At 46.5% G+C, this 18002-nt stretch overlaps 3 protein-coding genes across 3 annotated transcripts; all 3 read left to right on the forward strand.

Moving 5' to 3' along the window:
- Positions 1-5724: 5724 nt before the first annotated feature.
- On the forward strand, positions 5725-7247 carry PHALS_07745 (peptidyl-prolyl cis-trans isomerase; the record flags this gene model as incomplete). The annotated part of the gene is made up of 5 exons (XM_024721269.1): positions 5725-5761; positions 6512-6578; positions 6634-6879; positions 6951-7138; positions 7195-7247. 5 exons carry the CDS (start codon positions 5725-5727, stop codon positions 7245-7247), a joined length of 591 nt encoding a protein of 196 aa, XP_024586384.1.
- Positions 7248-7564: 317 nt separating this feature from the next.
- Positions 7565-9991, forward strand: PHALS_07746 (Ubiquitin-like protein, regulator of apoptosis; the record flags this gene model as incomplete). Its single annotated transcript, XM_024721270.1, has 1 exon — positions 7565-9991. One exon carries the CDS (start codon positions 7565-7567, stop codon positions 9989-9991), a length of 2427 nt encoding a protein of 808 aa, XP_024586385.1.
- A 6258-nt stretch (positions 9992-16249) lies between these two features.
- On the forward strand, positions 16250-17279 carry PHALS_07747 (uncharacterized protein; the record flags this gene model as incomplete). Its single annotated transcript, XM_024721271.1, has 3 exons — positions 16250-16421; positions 16498-16706; positions 17010-17279. 3 exons carry the CDS (start codon positions 16250-16252, stop codon positions 17277-17279), a joined length of 651 nt encoding a protein of 216 aa, XP_024586386.1.
- Between the last annotated feature and the right edge of the window lie 723 nt (positions 17280-18002).

The raw sequence follows: 18002 nt of genomic DNA on the forward strand, positions 1-18002 counted from the left end.
GTTAGTAAAATCACGCAGTGGTGTGGCTACATCGTTCAAGAAGCCACCACATGGCAGAATTGCCAGTAGTAATGCATATTACTAAACTAATTAGTTTTTGCCATATCAATTGGGTGTTACTATATTAAATAGAAAAACCTAGAGTTTAGATATTGGCGGCTCTGCCGCAATTAAATCAATTTAACACAGTTTCGATTTTGAACAGAAGTGTTCGTTTGCCTTGGTTAAGGTCTTAGCACTTGGAGGTAGCGGATTGCAATCCGCTACACTCGTACTGGTTTTTGGAAAGAACGTAAGGTCGGTGACCTTAGCTTAGCTTTCTCTCAGTAAAGAGCTACGGCAGCCCCGCTGCTCTAGGTATTTACGGTTATCAATATCACATATTAGAAGTGTCTTTATTTGTCGACGTGTACCATGGACCCCTCCGCCACGGAGTCCCGCCTTCTTAATAATTATCGATACCCCAGTACTTGTAAGCATTTACAATTACAACCAAATACAGCGTCGATTTTGTACTATTGTACCAAAACTTAGCTATGTAAGTATCGTACCTCCACCTAGACATGACCACACCGGGGTTGGACTTCATTTGTCTTTTGAAGACATTATGCAATAGTGAAGGCTCAACGAGCAACCAATGGATGCTTTTTTTGTCATTTGCTTTCTAGCGTGCCTACTCCTATAACCAAATTTTCACGCGGAGTTTCCTTTCGTACATATCATCACATGACTCAAAGAGCCTTAAAAAGATGTGATCTTCGCTACCGACATTCTCAATTGCTCTCATTCAGAATGCCGAGGTGTCCTTGATGAGACTCTCCGGATGTTAACCCGACACTCCAACCTCATACAAAGACACGTCGCCATTTGCCGATGGATGACACTCACTTAGCTCGGCCTCCCTTCTTCTTGTGTTACGTGGTCTCCGTCCTTTCCCATCGCAAAAAGTGTCACAACACCCTGCCGTGAAGCTCACTACAATGCTCATCTCGTCGCCAATGAGGTGGACCTGGCTCAAGATGCCCGGCTCGCTACTCTGCAAGTGCAAGAGTCATGCTGCCTATAATCCGAATCATCACGACGTGAGAATGTTAACCAACCGAAGCTGGTCAACGCTCTAAAGCAAAAGCTCTTTTACGCCACGGTGCACCCGTTCAATCATAAACAAGCGTCAGAATGTCGCTATACGAGCGCATTCTATAAGCAAATCATCACTTATCAGGAAAGTTGCCTCCGCTTAGAGCAGCAGCGGCCGTGAAAATTCGTACCCACCAGGAAGGATGTCTTTTGGGCGCTGGATGCTGGAGGGAATGCTGGCGAGTGTCTCACTCCATTACTGAACTGGGCGCAGAACACGCGCCGACTCGCCGTTTTAAAGCTACACGACAGCCTCAGTGAAACGTACGTCTGACTTTACAAAGTACAATAAATGACGGGGGCGTCGAGGCAAAATTCCACCACCTTCAATTCTTGCTGTTACGGCTACCGACCGAAGTGTCAGACCGACCACAAAGCTGACCACCACTTGCTAATGAGGATCGCGCAGTGAGGGAAGATTCTACTTTTTTAAATGTAACGAAAGGCGGCAGTACCCCAGGTTGTGAGCTAAAATAGCACCCGGGCAATGCTGCCAAAGTGGAAATCTCGTGAGTTCTCTTAAGCTATCCTTCCCGATTACCAAATGCTGGTAAGAGATCTGGTGTACCCGCCGGCTCGCCAAACATTCCATGTAAAAATGAGTGACTCGTAGCTTCTTGATCAGTGCCAGCGTAGGTCAATCCTTCATCCCCTGGCTCTCGTGAGCTCCGTTGGTAGTGCTGTCCGTCGAATACCGAAATTAAGGTGCGTCGGATCTTGGATGCGCATTTTGGGCTTTGCCATCGTACCGATTGGCTTGACGTATCCCTACTAGCCAGAACCACATCACTGCTCTAAGCCAGAGGGTGCCCAATTATAAAAATGATAAGCCTTTGATTCGTCAACAGCAAAGCGCATCACACCCAAATGACTCGAAGCAGCGGGATCGTAATCGTAATATGAACTCCATCAGCCCACTCCAAACACAGGATGCGTTTGAATCCTTTTCGGGGTGTATGAATCTGTTCTTGCACAGTCTGCACAGTGTGTTGAAAGTACGGAAAGACTTTGCCCTACAGCATATTCCCGCGTGTTCTACTTCCCTTTGGCTCCAGCATACTATTTCTGGAGTTCTATGGTCCAGCCATTATACCGGTTACTGGGTACATTCTGTTCAATCTCATTCATATATTATCTGTCAATTTTCTACGAACTGTAATCTGTATCGAACCCCCTTCTTCGCAAGACTAAAGGCGCTTTGTGGCGGTGTCAAACAAACAGGAGGTTTTACAATCAAATCATTCATAAACAATGACAGCAAGCGTGTATAGACAGCCATCTTGCAAGATATAAAGGGTCGGAGCGGCTTACTCTATCATTGCGGTCTCCCCACGTAAAAGTCTCTGAAGATACCCAAACACGCCATTAACACGTTTTGTTGGATCATCGGTCTGCGGATGAACAGCAACGGGCAGCTAAATTGGCACCTAGCATATTAAGCAAACTTCGCTGATTCTTTTGAGAGTGGATATCGATTCGGCACGATACCAGCGGCAAGCATGTTAAAAAAAACTTGACGAGGAACACCTTGGCTAGACCCACACCGTAGTTTTAATATCGCTGATAGCAGTAATATTATTCGTCTTTCCCATACTAACCATAACGACCGCAATGCCGACACTCTGCCAAGACCGAGGGCTGCTCCATAGGCGCCGCCGCCTGTGGCGAGGGTCTAAGTAGCTAACACGTTTTATGCGGACGTACGTGCTAACCTACTTACACATGCTAGGCCACCGATACACAGCACTCACCAAGCAGTAGATTTTTCTCTCTTTTATTATGGCCAGCCAAAGGGGTGTCATATGCCTCATACAGTATCTTGTCCTTGATGTCCTCATCATGAGCCGATATTGTTATGTGGGTCATGTGGGTCAGCAACGAGATAAAAGACGCCTCGGATACGGCATAGCGAGGCAGGTGTGCAAACACAACGCGACATATAAGCTCAATAAAGTTTGTTTTTCAAAGATTTCAGCAACGCATCACACGTTGCATCTCTCTCGTACGCTGTAAATATTGCCTCATCGATTGGCGGCATCACCATTATTACATTGGGCGACGCAGAAGAAGCTTACACCACCACGTTAAGCTGACCCCGCTTATACCTTACCCTTAAGATATACTCGGCAAACAAGAAGAATAATTTGTCATTATCAGTATAAATATATGATGACGACTTCGCTTGCACAACAACGCATCACACGGCTAAAACGCAATCAGACACACATGAAACTTGACGAGCGCACGATTCATTGCAAGTAGCTTCTTGTCGAACAAGGTACTTCATCTATGACCCTTATCGCTGGCGAAACTCAATCGCGATCACTCATTCAAGCCCATCGGCTTGGATTTGAAACAAAGCGCAGCCTATGGAAAATGCGGAAGACATGAAATGACCGACCTCGATTCGGAAGTGCCAGAATTGGATGAACGCAGGGTTCAATCTCACAGCCTAAATACCGTTCCTTTTGCCACACCACTTGACCTTCTTTTAGTAAAGATTGGTGAAGGGTCGTGTCACGTCCCAGCATAGTTTGAATTCGTAATTGTGCAAGTAGTTGGCCTGATCAGGCCACCATCTCTCGCCCCTTAAGAACGAAGGCACTAGTCAATCTACGGTATCCTCTAACATTGCGAGGTCTGCATTCAGGCCCTGCTTCTTGATGAAGCAGCCCATAAAAGAAATTTAGTCGGCGCCAAGAAAACATGTGGCTTAGTTAGAGAGGTACATTCGGGCACTGCTACAGCTAAAAAATGTGCTTTTCAACATCTGACTTTCCGTGCTCTGCTTGACAATGAACAAAAATGTCGTCGAGATATATTTGTGCTCAGCCACGATGTGGCCCAAGCAGCTGCGTCGCCAGGCGGATGAATGAAGCTGGTGCACTGTGGCATTGCCAGTCACTTCTACAGCAACCAACTACAATACTTACCGCTGTGGGAGATGAATTGAATATCTAAACCACCTACCCGATCATTGGCACTTAAAGAGTAACAAGCCTTTTGGAACTCGTGTCCAACGTCGTGATATCCTTTCAGTAAAGAATATAAAGATTTGTCAGATCCCTGCGTGGGAATTTCCCACTTTTTGCTCCCAGTGCTTTGCAATCGTCTTCAAAGACAAAATTCATTTATCACGGATTACGAGCTCAGCTCGTCTGGTACCCATCGTACCATTTCGGAGACCTCACTGTCTTCCAACATTGCAAGCTCTCATATAGATATTCATGTCCCCACCCACTACCTCCGTTTAAAGGTTGCGCTTTAAACGGAGGTAGTGGGTGGGGACATGAATATCTAAGACTTTCCGGTCGCACAATTCACGATTGAATTATCGTTTTCTCTACTTACACGTGAAACTTCACCTCTCCGCGCGTTCGGCTCATGCTGGCTCAGCAGTACATCGTGACACGGATAAGCAGTGCTATATCTTCACGATCCTGCCCTTCTACTCGCGACTTACAGTCGACCTTCAGCTCCACGGGCTCTGACACAAGGAATGTGATACCCCATAAGTTTAACTCTTCACTAGTCCAGACACAAAAGACAACAGCTCACAGCTCATCGTTACTGTTCCTCCAGATAAATATTCCGGGACCACGGCATTTACCCGTTCTTTCGTATCTTGGCCAAGATACATTCTCAAGACCACGATGTAGAATCGCTCAGATCCTGGCTCATTACCACCGCCGCATTCAGATCTCCGCCCAAGAAATCTAACAAATCCATTGCTGAAAATTTCGGACAGTTAATATCCGACACAGAAGCTATCGGAGGTTCGTGTCCGCGTCAATATCGCATTGGTGCCAGAGGTAATCTTATGACTCGCCATTGACTCACCGAAAGCAACGTGCACGACACTTTGCATATTTGACGTTCAGTAAATCCGCGGCTCGAGGCGTTCTTGCCAAATGTGTAGAATGATATCACATCTCGATTCTAGGTCTAAAATGATGCAACGTTGTACGCCGTTGTAGCTCTCAAACTTCTCTTGAAAAAAGCAAACAAAAGCTTCGACACTCTTACAACCCCCATCATCGTTAGATACATGGATATCGTATCTGTATCTTCAATACCAATACCATACTGTCACGCGTCTTACGTAAATGCACGACGCTTCTGGATAGATCAGGACTTTCCACGGCTTTGCCAAGCCCGGAACGTTAATTATCGATAACGACCGACCCTACATCTCTTTTGGAGAAAGTAGCCTCTGGAAGGGCTGGGTCTGATTGTCTACGACATCTATGAAGGACAATAAACCCGTTTGGTCCGGTTGACGACACTGCGCCTACTGGGACTTGACATTTTTCATGAGAGGTTTGACATCCGTCTTCGCGGATTGGCTAGACGCTTCAAACTTCTCCACCGAGAGCAAAGAGAGCATGCAAAGCGCAAGCGCATCGTACTACCACAGATCGAAACATCTACGAGTACTCTGCAGCTGTGCGACAGCAAATCCCTGCATGGCTGAGGTTTATCGCCTTTGGCGCGCTCATCGAGTTAACACCTCCGGGATTCTAATTGCCCCACAGCACAAGAGCATCCTCATGAATGCGATCAAACTTTATCCACAAAAGATTTACAATGGACACGGAACGTCTCGGGGTGAGTCGCAAACACGGTAAGAAGAAAGTAACTACTACCAGGGTCTGACGACATTGCAACAGCTGTAAATCTTAATTTTTGGATAGCTCTTGCCTTTCTTGATGGGTTGACATAAATTTGAAACGCACCCGATACGCCTGGTTAGGCGGTACGAATATCTTGCATATTTGTATATTGACCCTCATCATACGCAAAGTCATTGTACGTTAAATTCCATTCTTGCGCGTTACTTCTACCTTGGAGCCGCAAGCGCAACGCTACGTTGCTCTCTCTGAATCAAGGCATATTTGGTGACTATCTCATATTCTCTCATTCAGAGGGCAGCCTTGCGTTGATCCTGTCCTCAAATGAGTGGATGCCCAGCATCGCTTTACATTTACGAAAATACTGTTTTTTCATGAATAGGTCGTAGTATTGGATACAAGTTTCACCAAGCGCGAACTCTGTACAGATGAAGCCAAACTTATACTGATGGTAAATATCTACTACATCTCATACCAGAACTCTATTTATGACTCAACGTGTCCACGTGTACCACAGACCTCTTTATCCCGATACTAATTTATTTATGAGTATTCACAAGTGGAATGAGAAATTCGTACAATAATCTAGTATCGTATTTCAGTAAATGGTACCAAAAATGTACATTTGTTGCTAAGTGCGAAAAAGTTTTATTCTCTAGCATAAATCTTCTTTGTAATTACGTTAAATTTACGTAAAATAAATATCGTGAGAGATCTCCCTCATTGTTAATCTTCAAGTCAAGATGGCGAAACTGTCGTTGCTGGTCGTAGTTTTAAGCCTCACGACTCTATCGGCACTTGTTCAAGCCGGTAAAACCCCTAAAGTCACTCACCGAGTCTTTTTTGATGTGAGCATCGATGACAGGCCCGCGCAGCGCATCGTGATGGGGTTATATGGAAAGACGGTTCCTGAGACGGTTGAGAACTTTCGTGCGCTTTGCACGGGTGAGAAGGGTGTGGGCAAAAGTGGCAAGCCCCTCCACTACAAGGGAAGTATCTTCCACCGTATCATTCCTGGATTCATGTTGCAGGGTGGAGACTTTACTAATTTTGACGGCACGGGTGGCGAGAGCATTTACGGCGAAAAATTTCCGGATGAAAACTTCAAATTGTGTGGCACTCATTTCAAATAATTTATAATATTACTTAACCTTATTGACATGTTACATTTGCTTTTGGCAGGAAACATACTGGGAAGGGCACTCTCAGCATGGCAAATGCTGGTGCAAACACGAACGGTAGCCAATTCTTTATTTGCACTGTCAAGACATCGTGGCTGGACGGTCGCCATGTTGTTTTTGGTCGTGTGATCGAGGGAATGAATGTGGTGGATGCTATCGAAGCCGTGGGATCGCAAAGCGGTACACCCAGTAAGAGGGTTGTCATCACTGACAGCGGTGAGCTTACTGATGACGATATCGCTCAGATAGAATAATTGCAACGTTCTGGTGGCCTACCAAATCATCAAATGTGGGCTAATGACGATATCGCTCAGATAGAATGATTGCAACGTTCTGGGGGCTGAACTAGTCCTACCAAGTCATAAAATGTGGGCTGTCGTGTTTGATTAAAAGCTTTCGGCTTTGAGTCTGGCTTTAGTATCAGCTAAAGTAATACACTTTCTTTGTTTAGCGATTTCTAATTTTCCCTTCGAATGCTGGCAGGGGATTGGTCGGAAATTTAACATGAATGTGTAGTCAAAACTTATTTCATGTTTCCGACCTGGTTAGAATACCTTGTCCCAACCCTTTCTCTCTAACCAACTTTCGAGAATACGACATAGCTCTAGGCGCAATATGGCCGATAATGCGTCGCCGGCTATGTCGTCTCCAAACCTTATCCAAACGCCGCCGGACTCACCACAAGACGCCACAGAAATGCATACTTCGTCTTTTAATGATAATGCGCTGCGTTTGCGACTAAAGACGCTTGATGAGCGCGTATTTAATGTGGAGGCCGCGTCGTCCATGTCGGTCGCAGACTTTCGGGCCAAAGTGGCGCTTGCCACAGCTATTCCAGCATCAAGACAACGGCTTATTTATCGTGGAAAGCTGATGAAAGATGGGGCAGTGCTGGCTACGTATGATCTTCAGGATGGCCACACTGTGCATCTAGTGGTTAAGTTGCCCGCTACGACTAACACAACGCACACTGACGCGCGGCCACGAGAAGTGAATGGCCCGGCCTGGAATTTGGCTAATCTTCGCTCGGTTCTTCGAAGAACAGGGGAATCAATAACGACCTCTCAGCCGTTGCCGATGCTTCGCGAACTTCTTGGCGACGTTGCCGAGACTCCACGAGCAACGGCTGTTAATGTTGGACTTAGCAACTTAAATGGTTCGCGACACTTGAATGCTACGCCGGCTGATACATCACACGAGATGATTGAAGGCATGGAAAACAGTAATTTAACTGGCTTGAACAATGAGATTGTCACGTCTGTCGTTGATTTGGAGCACATGACACAGGGTATACTAACCATGCGAACAGTGTTGTCGACGGCGATCAGCGAGCAGGAAAGAGATAGTCAGCAGCAGGACGAGCGTATTGAAGAGAATGAACAGCAAACTGAGAGCCAGACTCAAATACGACGAAGCTCGCGTCAATTTTTTGTAGGCCAGTGGCTAGACGTCAAGGACACGGTTAACCAATGGCTCGAATCAACAGTAATGGACATTGCTGACGGCAAAATTCTCATTCATTACCATGGCTGGCCCACAAGGTGGGACGAATGGATTGACGTTGATTCAGATCGAATTGCCGCCTTTCGCACGCGCACTCTTCACACGCACAATGCGCAAAGAATGTCGCCAGTTCCGACGACAAGAGTGCCCAGTGCGCCTCGAGTTGGTGACAATGACGTGCGACAACTTGTTATTAATGTGCGAAACCTTATGGGTGAAATGATGCCGCATATTAACCGATTGGCGGTTTTGTGTGAAGAGGACTTGCAACGGGACCAGATTCCGTCAGTGGATTCTGTGCCAAGTGCGTCAACAACACTGGGAGCTCGAGAAAGCGAAGTGTCGGAAGTAGCTCATCTAGTGGCTCCTCTCTTTGATCGGTTTGGACGCTTGTTGATAGATTCTGCTAACCACCTTGATCCTTTGCTGCGTCCAGAGCTTCAAGGCTCATCACAGCGACAGCGCATGCGCCACACATTGACATCGCGTCGTGGAAACGGAGAAAATACGCAGCTTCAGGCAACGGCTGACACGAATTCGGCAGAAGATCAAGATAACGCGCTTTTATTTCGTGACTTGATTGCCACTTCACCAAACGTAGCGCGCGAATCGTCTCAGTCAAGACGAAGCATTGATGTGCATATTCACGCCATTGTTGCTCCGGCCTCGCTGTCAGCATTTGCTTCGCTGGCTCAAGGTAACAATGTTGCGAGCAATAGTGGTGGAGGGCCACGCCGACGTGTGCAATCACCATCCACCCCTCCAATCGGACGCTCGTTTGCTACGCTAGACGACATTCAGACAATCGAAGACGAAAGTGATCAAAGTCGTGTCCCTTTGCTGGATGCCTATCGACGTCGCAGTCATTCTGAATCAAGTCAGCAACGAGCAGTGGCTCGGGATCTTGACAACTTTCTGTCAAATGACTTTATTGGATCGTCTTTTGGTCACGACAACGACGAACACGACAGTGACGATGAGTCAAATCATTCTTTTGCGATGGAAGCAGGTCAATTGGCGTATCGTTCACTTTCGTCGTCAAGTCATATTGTGTCTCCGCGCACCCCACAATCGGGAAACAGTCCACGAATATCAAGTAATTTTATTGGCGTGATTCCAGAGGTTGCTGCGGCTGAAGAAAGACTGAGAGAAGCTGAAGAAGCCACCGCATACAGTAGCAATAACGACAATGGAAGCGCTAATGGACGAACGTCGTCAACTGTTGCGGAGCCATCGACTTCGAGTCCAACCGCTTTCCCATCTTTTCTGGAAGTTTTGCGGCGAACTTTGAGTGGTGTGCGAAGCTTCGTCCATAGTGACGAAAGTAGCAGTTCCTTTGACCATATGAACGACGGGGTCCAAGTGGGACCGAGTCATTCGTTGACATCTGAACTGGACTCTTCCGTGTCAGTTCCTAATTCGTCTTTTTTGTCCACTCCGCCATTGTCCCCACTTGTCCAATCCTCGACTGAAAATCTTTTGACTAGTCCAAGTGATAGCAGCATTGACGAGGAGCTCGATTTGGACGAAGTGGACTGAGGTACATCTTTTTATTGTGTTAAGAGGGGTAGTCAAGTTGCGTTCAGATGCAGTTTTAGATCTCAGAAGCTTCACAAGGATGGATTTTATCCAGTATGGAGATACTCTCCTGCCTTTGCGGATGTATCATGTGCTAGAAAAAAGAGAGGTCATAATAGCACCATTCGAGGTTGTATCAACTACTGAAAAATACTTCAAAGTTGCGATAACAAAGCGATTGTAATAAGTTGTGCGTTTGCTAATGGTTAACAAAGCATCCATTAGAACTGTACTATGAAGTTTGTTACCCTGTGGTTTAAATGGGTGATCCTAACAGCCATCTTGGATATATAGAAATATCGTAAGTAGCGGTATATCTGATACAAGCACAAGCAACAGTCGATGCCGAGTGCGAGGACGACTACAACGAGATTACTATGAAGGGAAGTCCTTGAAACTCGAACGCTCACCAACATACAATTGAGCTACAACTGCGTAGTCTGCAACACACGAAAGATTTTGGCATGATTCTGGTTCTACCAGCACGTAGCTGAGATTATAATTTGTTTGTGTCCATATGTCGTGACAGACAAGGCATGTCACTAAAATCGTGATTTTATCAATTAGCGCCAATTGGAGATAATTCCAGTTGTAATTTAAACGAAGTTTGTCGGTTGTGACCTCATGTTTTCACATATTTCTTTCAATCAACTTCTTAAATTTTCAGGCTTGTCATGTCATCAAAGATTTCTGCGAGCGACCCAGTCACATGTCGTTTGTCCACAATGTCTCCCACCACATTGGGTTTTCTAGCATGATAGCCCGACTTGGTAATTCCGTATCGTACCTGTTTTGCGTGCAAGATTAGCTTCACAGGTGGCTAACTTTTTTGCATTAGATTCAACCTCCAACTCCCACCTGCTGCATAACACGTGAGACCTATTGTGGTAGTATGACAAATTTTCAAACTTACTAGTGCTTGCATTTCTCCCACCCGAACTTTGTGTGCTCCACGTTTCCTGTCAAATCCGAGTCAGATAAATCTGTCGTCTTCCACTAAAATTCACGATTAGTTTGCTTTGTTTAGGTGATTTTGACTTCCAATCTCTGCGATCATATGGCATGCCTCGTACAAGTCCACAGTATCTTTAATGCTCTTCTCTGGTATCACGTATTTTCTCCCAGAAGATTATTTTGAGCAACTTGAAAAATAATAATTTTGCGACGCTGTGCGACGGCACTTGGAGGGCAGACTCTGTGTCACTTGATTTCAGCATCTTTTAGCCTTGCCTGCTGGATCCATTTTTTTGTTGAGCTTGGATATGCAGTGCATGGTAAACCACCATCCACCATATTCACTCACGCGAGGCTTTCTTTTGGGCTTTTCATCTCTTTCTTGATAATATAATTCACTTGCTGCGGCTTAACGCGCTATCTTTGGTCGCGGCTAGAAATTCCTTCCAGTACCTGGACGAATGACCCGGAAAAGTCATATTTAGTTGATCTGTTGTCGACCCCTCTGGTCGAAGCTGATATCCCCTCCCAACAGTAGCATTTTCAGAATATCCTCTTCCCTAATTGCTCATGGTGAATCTGTTTTCTTGCGTACACATAAGGCAACAATCAAGGCTCTCATCCGTAAGCTTAACTAATTGATGCGAGATCGACTTGATCGTATCGTAGCACAGTGTCAAGAACGTTGCGAGAACCCATTGGCTTATCACATCACTCTTTTCAAAAAGCGGATTGGATTCTCCAGGAATGCCATATTGTACTCCACATGATTGCTAGCCCCGCTCTCACCATTTCTTTTGTCAACTTATCTTGACGCCAGAGTAAATTTGGCAAGCCACCTTCGATGACTAAAAATTTCTCTTTCTGATCGATCTTTTCGCTCAGATTAGTTGAAAGCTTGTCTATTGTGTAGCTTATCGACGTTTTGACTTCATAATTGTTCCAAGTTCATAATATACACTATGTGGTATCAACTGATACGTGAAGAAACGAAGTTATGGATACAGCACCTATAAACTTTTATGATCAACGATCAAAAGATCAAAGATAAAAATATAGGTCTGGGAATGTGACTACTGGTAGAAGGCTTCATGAACGCCAAACACCAAGTAACCGCTTCCCTAATTTGTTCGTTGTGAGACTCGAACCCTCACTCATTTGATTAAAGCCACTACTTCAGACCACTGAGCCTGAGTCGCTACCTGCTGTACGATATCGAGCCGCAGCTTGGTCGAGTGCGATTCTTAGGTCCTAATAAAATCGTGTGGCTTGCATCCGAAGCTTCTTCTGCACATCTCGCAGCTGTTTTATGATACCCATCTTCCATTCCTCTCACACATTGCCGGGGTTCTCAGCGGCAAGCAGTTGATCGTGAACTAGCTCGGCTTCCACCTCGATCGCAGATACAACTTTCAAATGGTCGAGAAGATATTGCGGGAACTTCCAGAAACCTCGACCGTGCAGTTGTTTGACCGACCGGAAGCTTACGCAGTGAGCAAAGTGGTCACCAGCGTGCTTCGGAAGTACTTCGTGTCGTCGTAGAAGCGATTGCAGAACGTCTCAAACAGCAGGATGTAGTCCAGCAGGTTTTCCGAGGAAGTGGGTCGGTGGACATACGCTTCGCGTCGAAATGGATCCGTCATGCATAGACGGCACTCAGCTTCGCTGGCCACTCGAGACAGCTAAATCGACTCGGGTCATACCTCAAGTCAGGTTGCGAAGCGTTGAGTGGAGGGTCGAGAGGAGTGTTTAGGTCACCTCAGACGAAGAGCGTCGCTTGATCCTTGAACCCTTCGGCCTCGAGATTCTCGAAGAGGTGTTGATTTTTCTGTTGATCCACAGACGTGTATGTTTATGGGAGCACTCTCAACTATCACCTTCACGACGAGGTAGCGTTCTTCGACCTGTAGCTGTGGGACTTCATTCGCCGTGTCAAAGCCAAGGATGTCAGAGCGGAACACCGTGTGGGCTCTCGTGGGTCGGTCCAACAGGGGTCGTTTACGAAGACCTTGTGCTTGAAAATCGAGGCGAGGTGGAGCTTGAACGTTGAGATGTGCTTGCTGTCTGCGAGCTTAGTTTCCTGAACGCACGGCACCGAGAACTTGAAAGCAAGGTCATAATATATAGGCGACTTTTTTTTGATGCCATTAGTGTTCACCGTAAGGACACTAATGTTGCTCCATGTCATAGTGGGCAATCCAGATGGTTTATCAACGAGTTGCCAAGCCACCCGCGACCATTACCACCCCCGTCATTCACGTCTTGGAGCTGAAGTACAGCGACCGGCTGACCCATGAGGTACTGAAATCAATGATTATTGACAAAGATCGTCGGCGCAATGGACAGTAATGCCAGCTCGATTATCATCAATACCCTGGCCGCTTGATTCAGCTCTTGCATTGACTCGGACGGGTCTCACCGCTTGGCGCACGTCTCAAAGATTTCGAGCCGCTGAAATGGAACTGATGTTCCCATCACTTGGTGGTGAAAGAAATGTCTTGACCCGGCTGCGTCGTTGTTAAGGCACGACCGATTGCGTGCAACTGCGCGAGATCGATGATTCCAGTCTCTTTTACCTGCCATCTTCAGCGACAGCGTGCTATTTAAGGCGAGCAGAGGCTCGATCGCCTTCTTTGTGATGTGAACGGTGTTCGCAGCTTCTCGAACAGCATGCACACTCTGTCGACCTTCTTGTCTGCTTCCGCGAGACAATTAAAAAGCGCCTTCCCTTCGTCGTCGAGTTTCGACTCGATCACTTCCATCATTGGAGATGCATTCAATGCGTTCTTGATCTTCGTGTGGCACTTCTCCACAAAGTAGGCGGACTCGGCCGATGTCCTCTCAACTTCATATTCACAGCGATAACACGCCGTGCTTTTTGTCGGCTGCCACGTTCGTCTATTCGAGCAAGATCTCTATCAACGGGAGTACATGGAAACATTTCTCGGTTGCGATGCCATCCAGTGGCATCGGCTTCTGCTTCAACAAAAGAGCAGTGAAATCGTTCCGCTACGACCTCGCATTCTCTTGTTGTTGTGACGGTGATGAAGCGGTCGTCCAAGAGCAACATTGGCAAATTTTTCGACAGACATCCAGGAAGAGAGATCTAGCCGCTTGAGCCGTTGAAGGTCGAGATTGTCAGTGCATCGCCTTAGTTGCTTGGGAGGTTTACAAGTTGATTGGCAGCAGGTTGCTGACTATGCCGAGATCCTCTCCGGAGATGACCGTTTCGTGGCTTTCTCGGCAGCCTTTTGGAGCGAGGTTTGCTTCGGTCAAACATTTCGTTGCTCTCTCGTACATATTCGGATACGTTTGTTGATGCTACTGCAGCTGTAAAGCAGTTCCACTGGGACGTGCTGGACGAGGAAACTTGTCGTCGGTTGTCCAAGCCGATGCCTTGGTGCGAACGGTAGACGAATGGCCGACTTCCGATTGGAACGAAGCATTATTACGCCGGATGTATCTTGTTATCAAACGGGATCTAGTCGCTCACCGACCCATTCACCATCAACGCGCTTGGACATGTGCTGGTGCGGAAGTCGTGATTCTTGTCACGAGGTTTACTTCGCGGAACGTGTCGTACACCGGCTTGCATCCTAACGAGAACAAGCATTGAAGAATCACATCCGTGTTGGTGTCCAAGTCGACATTTGCGATATCAATGAATTACTTGTACCAAACCTCTTGAACACGAATACATCACCAAGGATGTTGACCTTCATGCGCTCCAGCTCCAAGCAGACTTCTTTAGTCTTCACTTCGATGCACAGCTAGCCACCAGTGCTGAGTTTTTTGCGCAACTAGGCAACTGGGGAGCTTCGCAAATTCGCCGAACAGCTGCTCGAGAGCCTCGTTACCGTGGTGCATGCCAGCCGGCAAAACAATGATCTTTTGGAGCGGCACGCGGGAACTCATACGGTCGCGCCTGCTCCATGCGAGTCGGTTTGAACGTTCAGTCACCACCAGCAGCGAACTAGCGCTTGATCGCTTTGATGTCCCAGGCGAGGGACTTTGCGGTCTCCACACGACGACGTGTGGCTTCGGCTTCGGTGTTAGCGCGTCGAATCATTTCTCGCTGCCACACCAAGTCCGCCATCATCACATGCGTGTCCATGCTTAGAGACAGAGAAGCATTGACGGGAGTCTGCGTGAAATCCATCGAATCGTCATCCGAAGTAGCAGCAGCATCAGGAATAGATTCGGCGACAGTTGGGGTCGTGTCTATGAGCTAGTCATCGGGGTCGATCGCATCAGCAGGCACAATTACCGGTAAGGCGTGAAACGCAGACAATGGAGGCGACGGGGGGAGGAAAGAAGACAACGGCGTAGCTGGGTGGGAGGCTGGCGAATATCCAATTGGAGGTCCAAAGCTGGTGCAGGAATTCGAGCAAGGTCGGTCGACAGTGGTACCCGACAGGATACTGGTTGCGGACCCAGGACTCGAGCTAATCTCAGCGCGAGGGGCTTGTTGGTGGGGGAATGAGAAGACAAAAGTAGCTGGATTCATCATTTCAAGGGAAAAAGAGGAGTGATAGCTAGAGCGGGTGGCTGGGTACAGCCGGCAAAATGAGAATTACGCAAGGGTAAAAACTCGTTGTTTGAGCATCACGCAGCAAATGGTTTACTTGTTAAGCGAAATCTTTACGATGTAGATGAAAACTGGATAAAATTGTCCCTGTTATTCTCAGCTCGGCAATGCTAAGTTTACTGCCACTTCATAAGTAGCTCTCATGGACGTGAAATATATAAACAATTTGTAGTATGCACTCTTTTTAGGCTCTATACAATTTGGTGTGTTTTGTTTACAAAAAATGATACAAACAGGTTTTTACTCAACCTTGCGGCGATTGTATCGCTGGACAACTCGTGACGATAGTTGGTCCAGGAAAGTAGCCTCTGCAACCCATTCCATACTATATCTGAGGTTCTTTTACTTGTTTAAAATTCTCTGATCCATTGTAAATCTAGTCCTAGTATATGAAGCTAGATGTAGATGCATGCAAGTTTTAGTCAGGGAACTGGTCCGCTACCTAAACTATCTGTAGCATACCCAAATAATTTAATCAGCCACTGATCAAGGCGCGGCCCCGGGATCCTGCAACCTACGGACCGTAGTTGGTGAGGCAACCAAGCCGAGGTATATCCGAATGGTAGCTCGGTAATTTGCTTCCCAGCACCATTGCCCTCATCAAGAAACATACTACAAGATCGGTTCCCGGCTCATGAAAATTCCCCTATGTCCCTTGTGGTCCACCTCATATAAGCATGACGAAGGCACTCCGTGCCCGTCACCTGCGTTCGGAGATGCCCAATTCCCTCGCTACGGAGCTCGCAACATCGTCAAGTACACTAGTAGTGGACAAAATTTGGTACAGCAAGTCGAGATTGCCCGCCTGCGAGCGCGAAAGTCGCTGCAGCTTTCTTATGGAGTTTCTTAGTTCATAACGTTTTCAACGCACCCCAAGGGTTAGGTCCTTACACGTTTTCTGTAGACCTCCTTCTCAAATGAATAGCCAAGGTCGTTCCAAAAGCTAATTCTGATCCGATGTTCGCCGTTCCTGGGGGGTACCTCCGGTACTTAGAGCAGCTGCGATTCAGTAAACCAGTACTTCAACTGAACACCGTGGCCTATTACAATGCGATGTGCTGGGAAAATCCAAAATTTAACTTTCACCAGATCAAAAAGCACGCTGCCTCAGCCTTCGAGGCTATCGTCAGTGAAGTAAATATAAACGTCGTTTGATGCTTGGCTTCAAACAGCCCAAAGCCAAGTTGAAATTGAGGTGGCCTCTCGCCACCTCACGTTCTTGCTGAAAATTTTCCCACGGACTGCTGTTATAACTACCGGTCCATCAATTGGTACAAGACTGGCCCCACATACAAGTAAGAAGCATGTTGCGCTGCGAGACCCAATCTTGGTCCTTGATCAGTAAAGGCACAGAGTGCGCCAAGTCAAAATCGTTGACAGTGCCGGAACAATTCTACCGATACGAGATTTTACACAATCATGAGATCTTTGAGTAAGGCAGTTCGTCAGACACGAATTACAATCCTGGTGAGCATGCCGGCTCAGTATTCATCCCACATTGAAGGAGGCACTCACAACTCATCCAATAAACAATCAAAAGATGAGCCACTCATAACTGACTCTCTTGAGCTCCTTCTCAATATGGCAGCACCTCAACTTTCTTCAAGTCTTTCATCAATCGACCAGAATTCACCTAAAACAATTTTTGATACGTTTCCAGAGCTGAGAATTTGCACTGATCAGCTTGAGGCATCCGAAGCGGATTAAACTAGATCGCTGCTATAGAGCGAAGGGTATCCCGGCTGCTGGTGTTGACTGAGCCATTGATTGTCTTTACTGAAAGTTTCGCATCCAAATTGCTCGTGAGAGATTGCCCATGGTAAGCCCACCTTGAACACAGGGTGCTTTACAATCTCTAAAACATGTTTTTATAACTTAATCCCATTGTGGCTACGACTGTGTTACGAGTACGACTCACTTTAATTCTAGCTATGAGTTTAACCTTATCAAATTTAATTCGGTAAACTGTGCATCCGGCTTGTTTATCTGTTTTTTCAAACGCTTCAAGTTCAAGTATGTTCACATGATCTTGGTATTTGTATGTTACATTTGCTTACGCCTGCTCTCAGCCAATCATTCAATGGCACTCAATCTCGCAATACTAACTGTTTTGCTTCGAAAAGTAGCTGGATTGACATCAGCAAGTCATACTTTCTCAAGAGCCCTTCTTCACAAATACTGAAGCACGTTTGGCAGTGTCAAGGTTACACCAATTTAATCAACACGAACTCAATAAGTAGGATCGTTTCTGCTTGGCCAAACGTGCTTATGCTCGCTGCGAGGTTTAATCTGCCGGCACGTTTCACACGTGCGAACGTTAGTACTTACCCATTAAAAATTGGTAATGCTTGTTTTGTTTTTTTTAAACTTCAAATAGCAGTATGTCTTCTCCCATCGACCACCCGAAGGGGAAGTGTGCCTCGTAAACGT

The sequence above is a fragment of the Plasmopara halstedii genome (assembly GCF_900000015.1).
Source record: "Plasmopara halstedii genome assembly, contig: Scaffold_3120, whole genome shotgun sequence".
NCBI lineage: Eukaryota > Oomycota > Peronosporomycetes > Peronosporales > Peronosporaceae > Plasmopara > Plasmopara halstedii.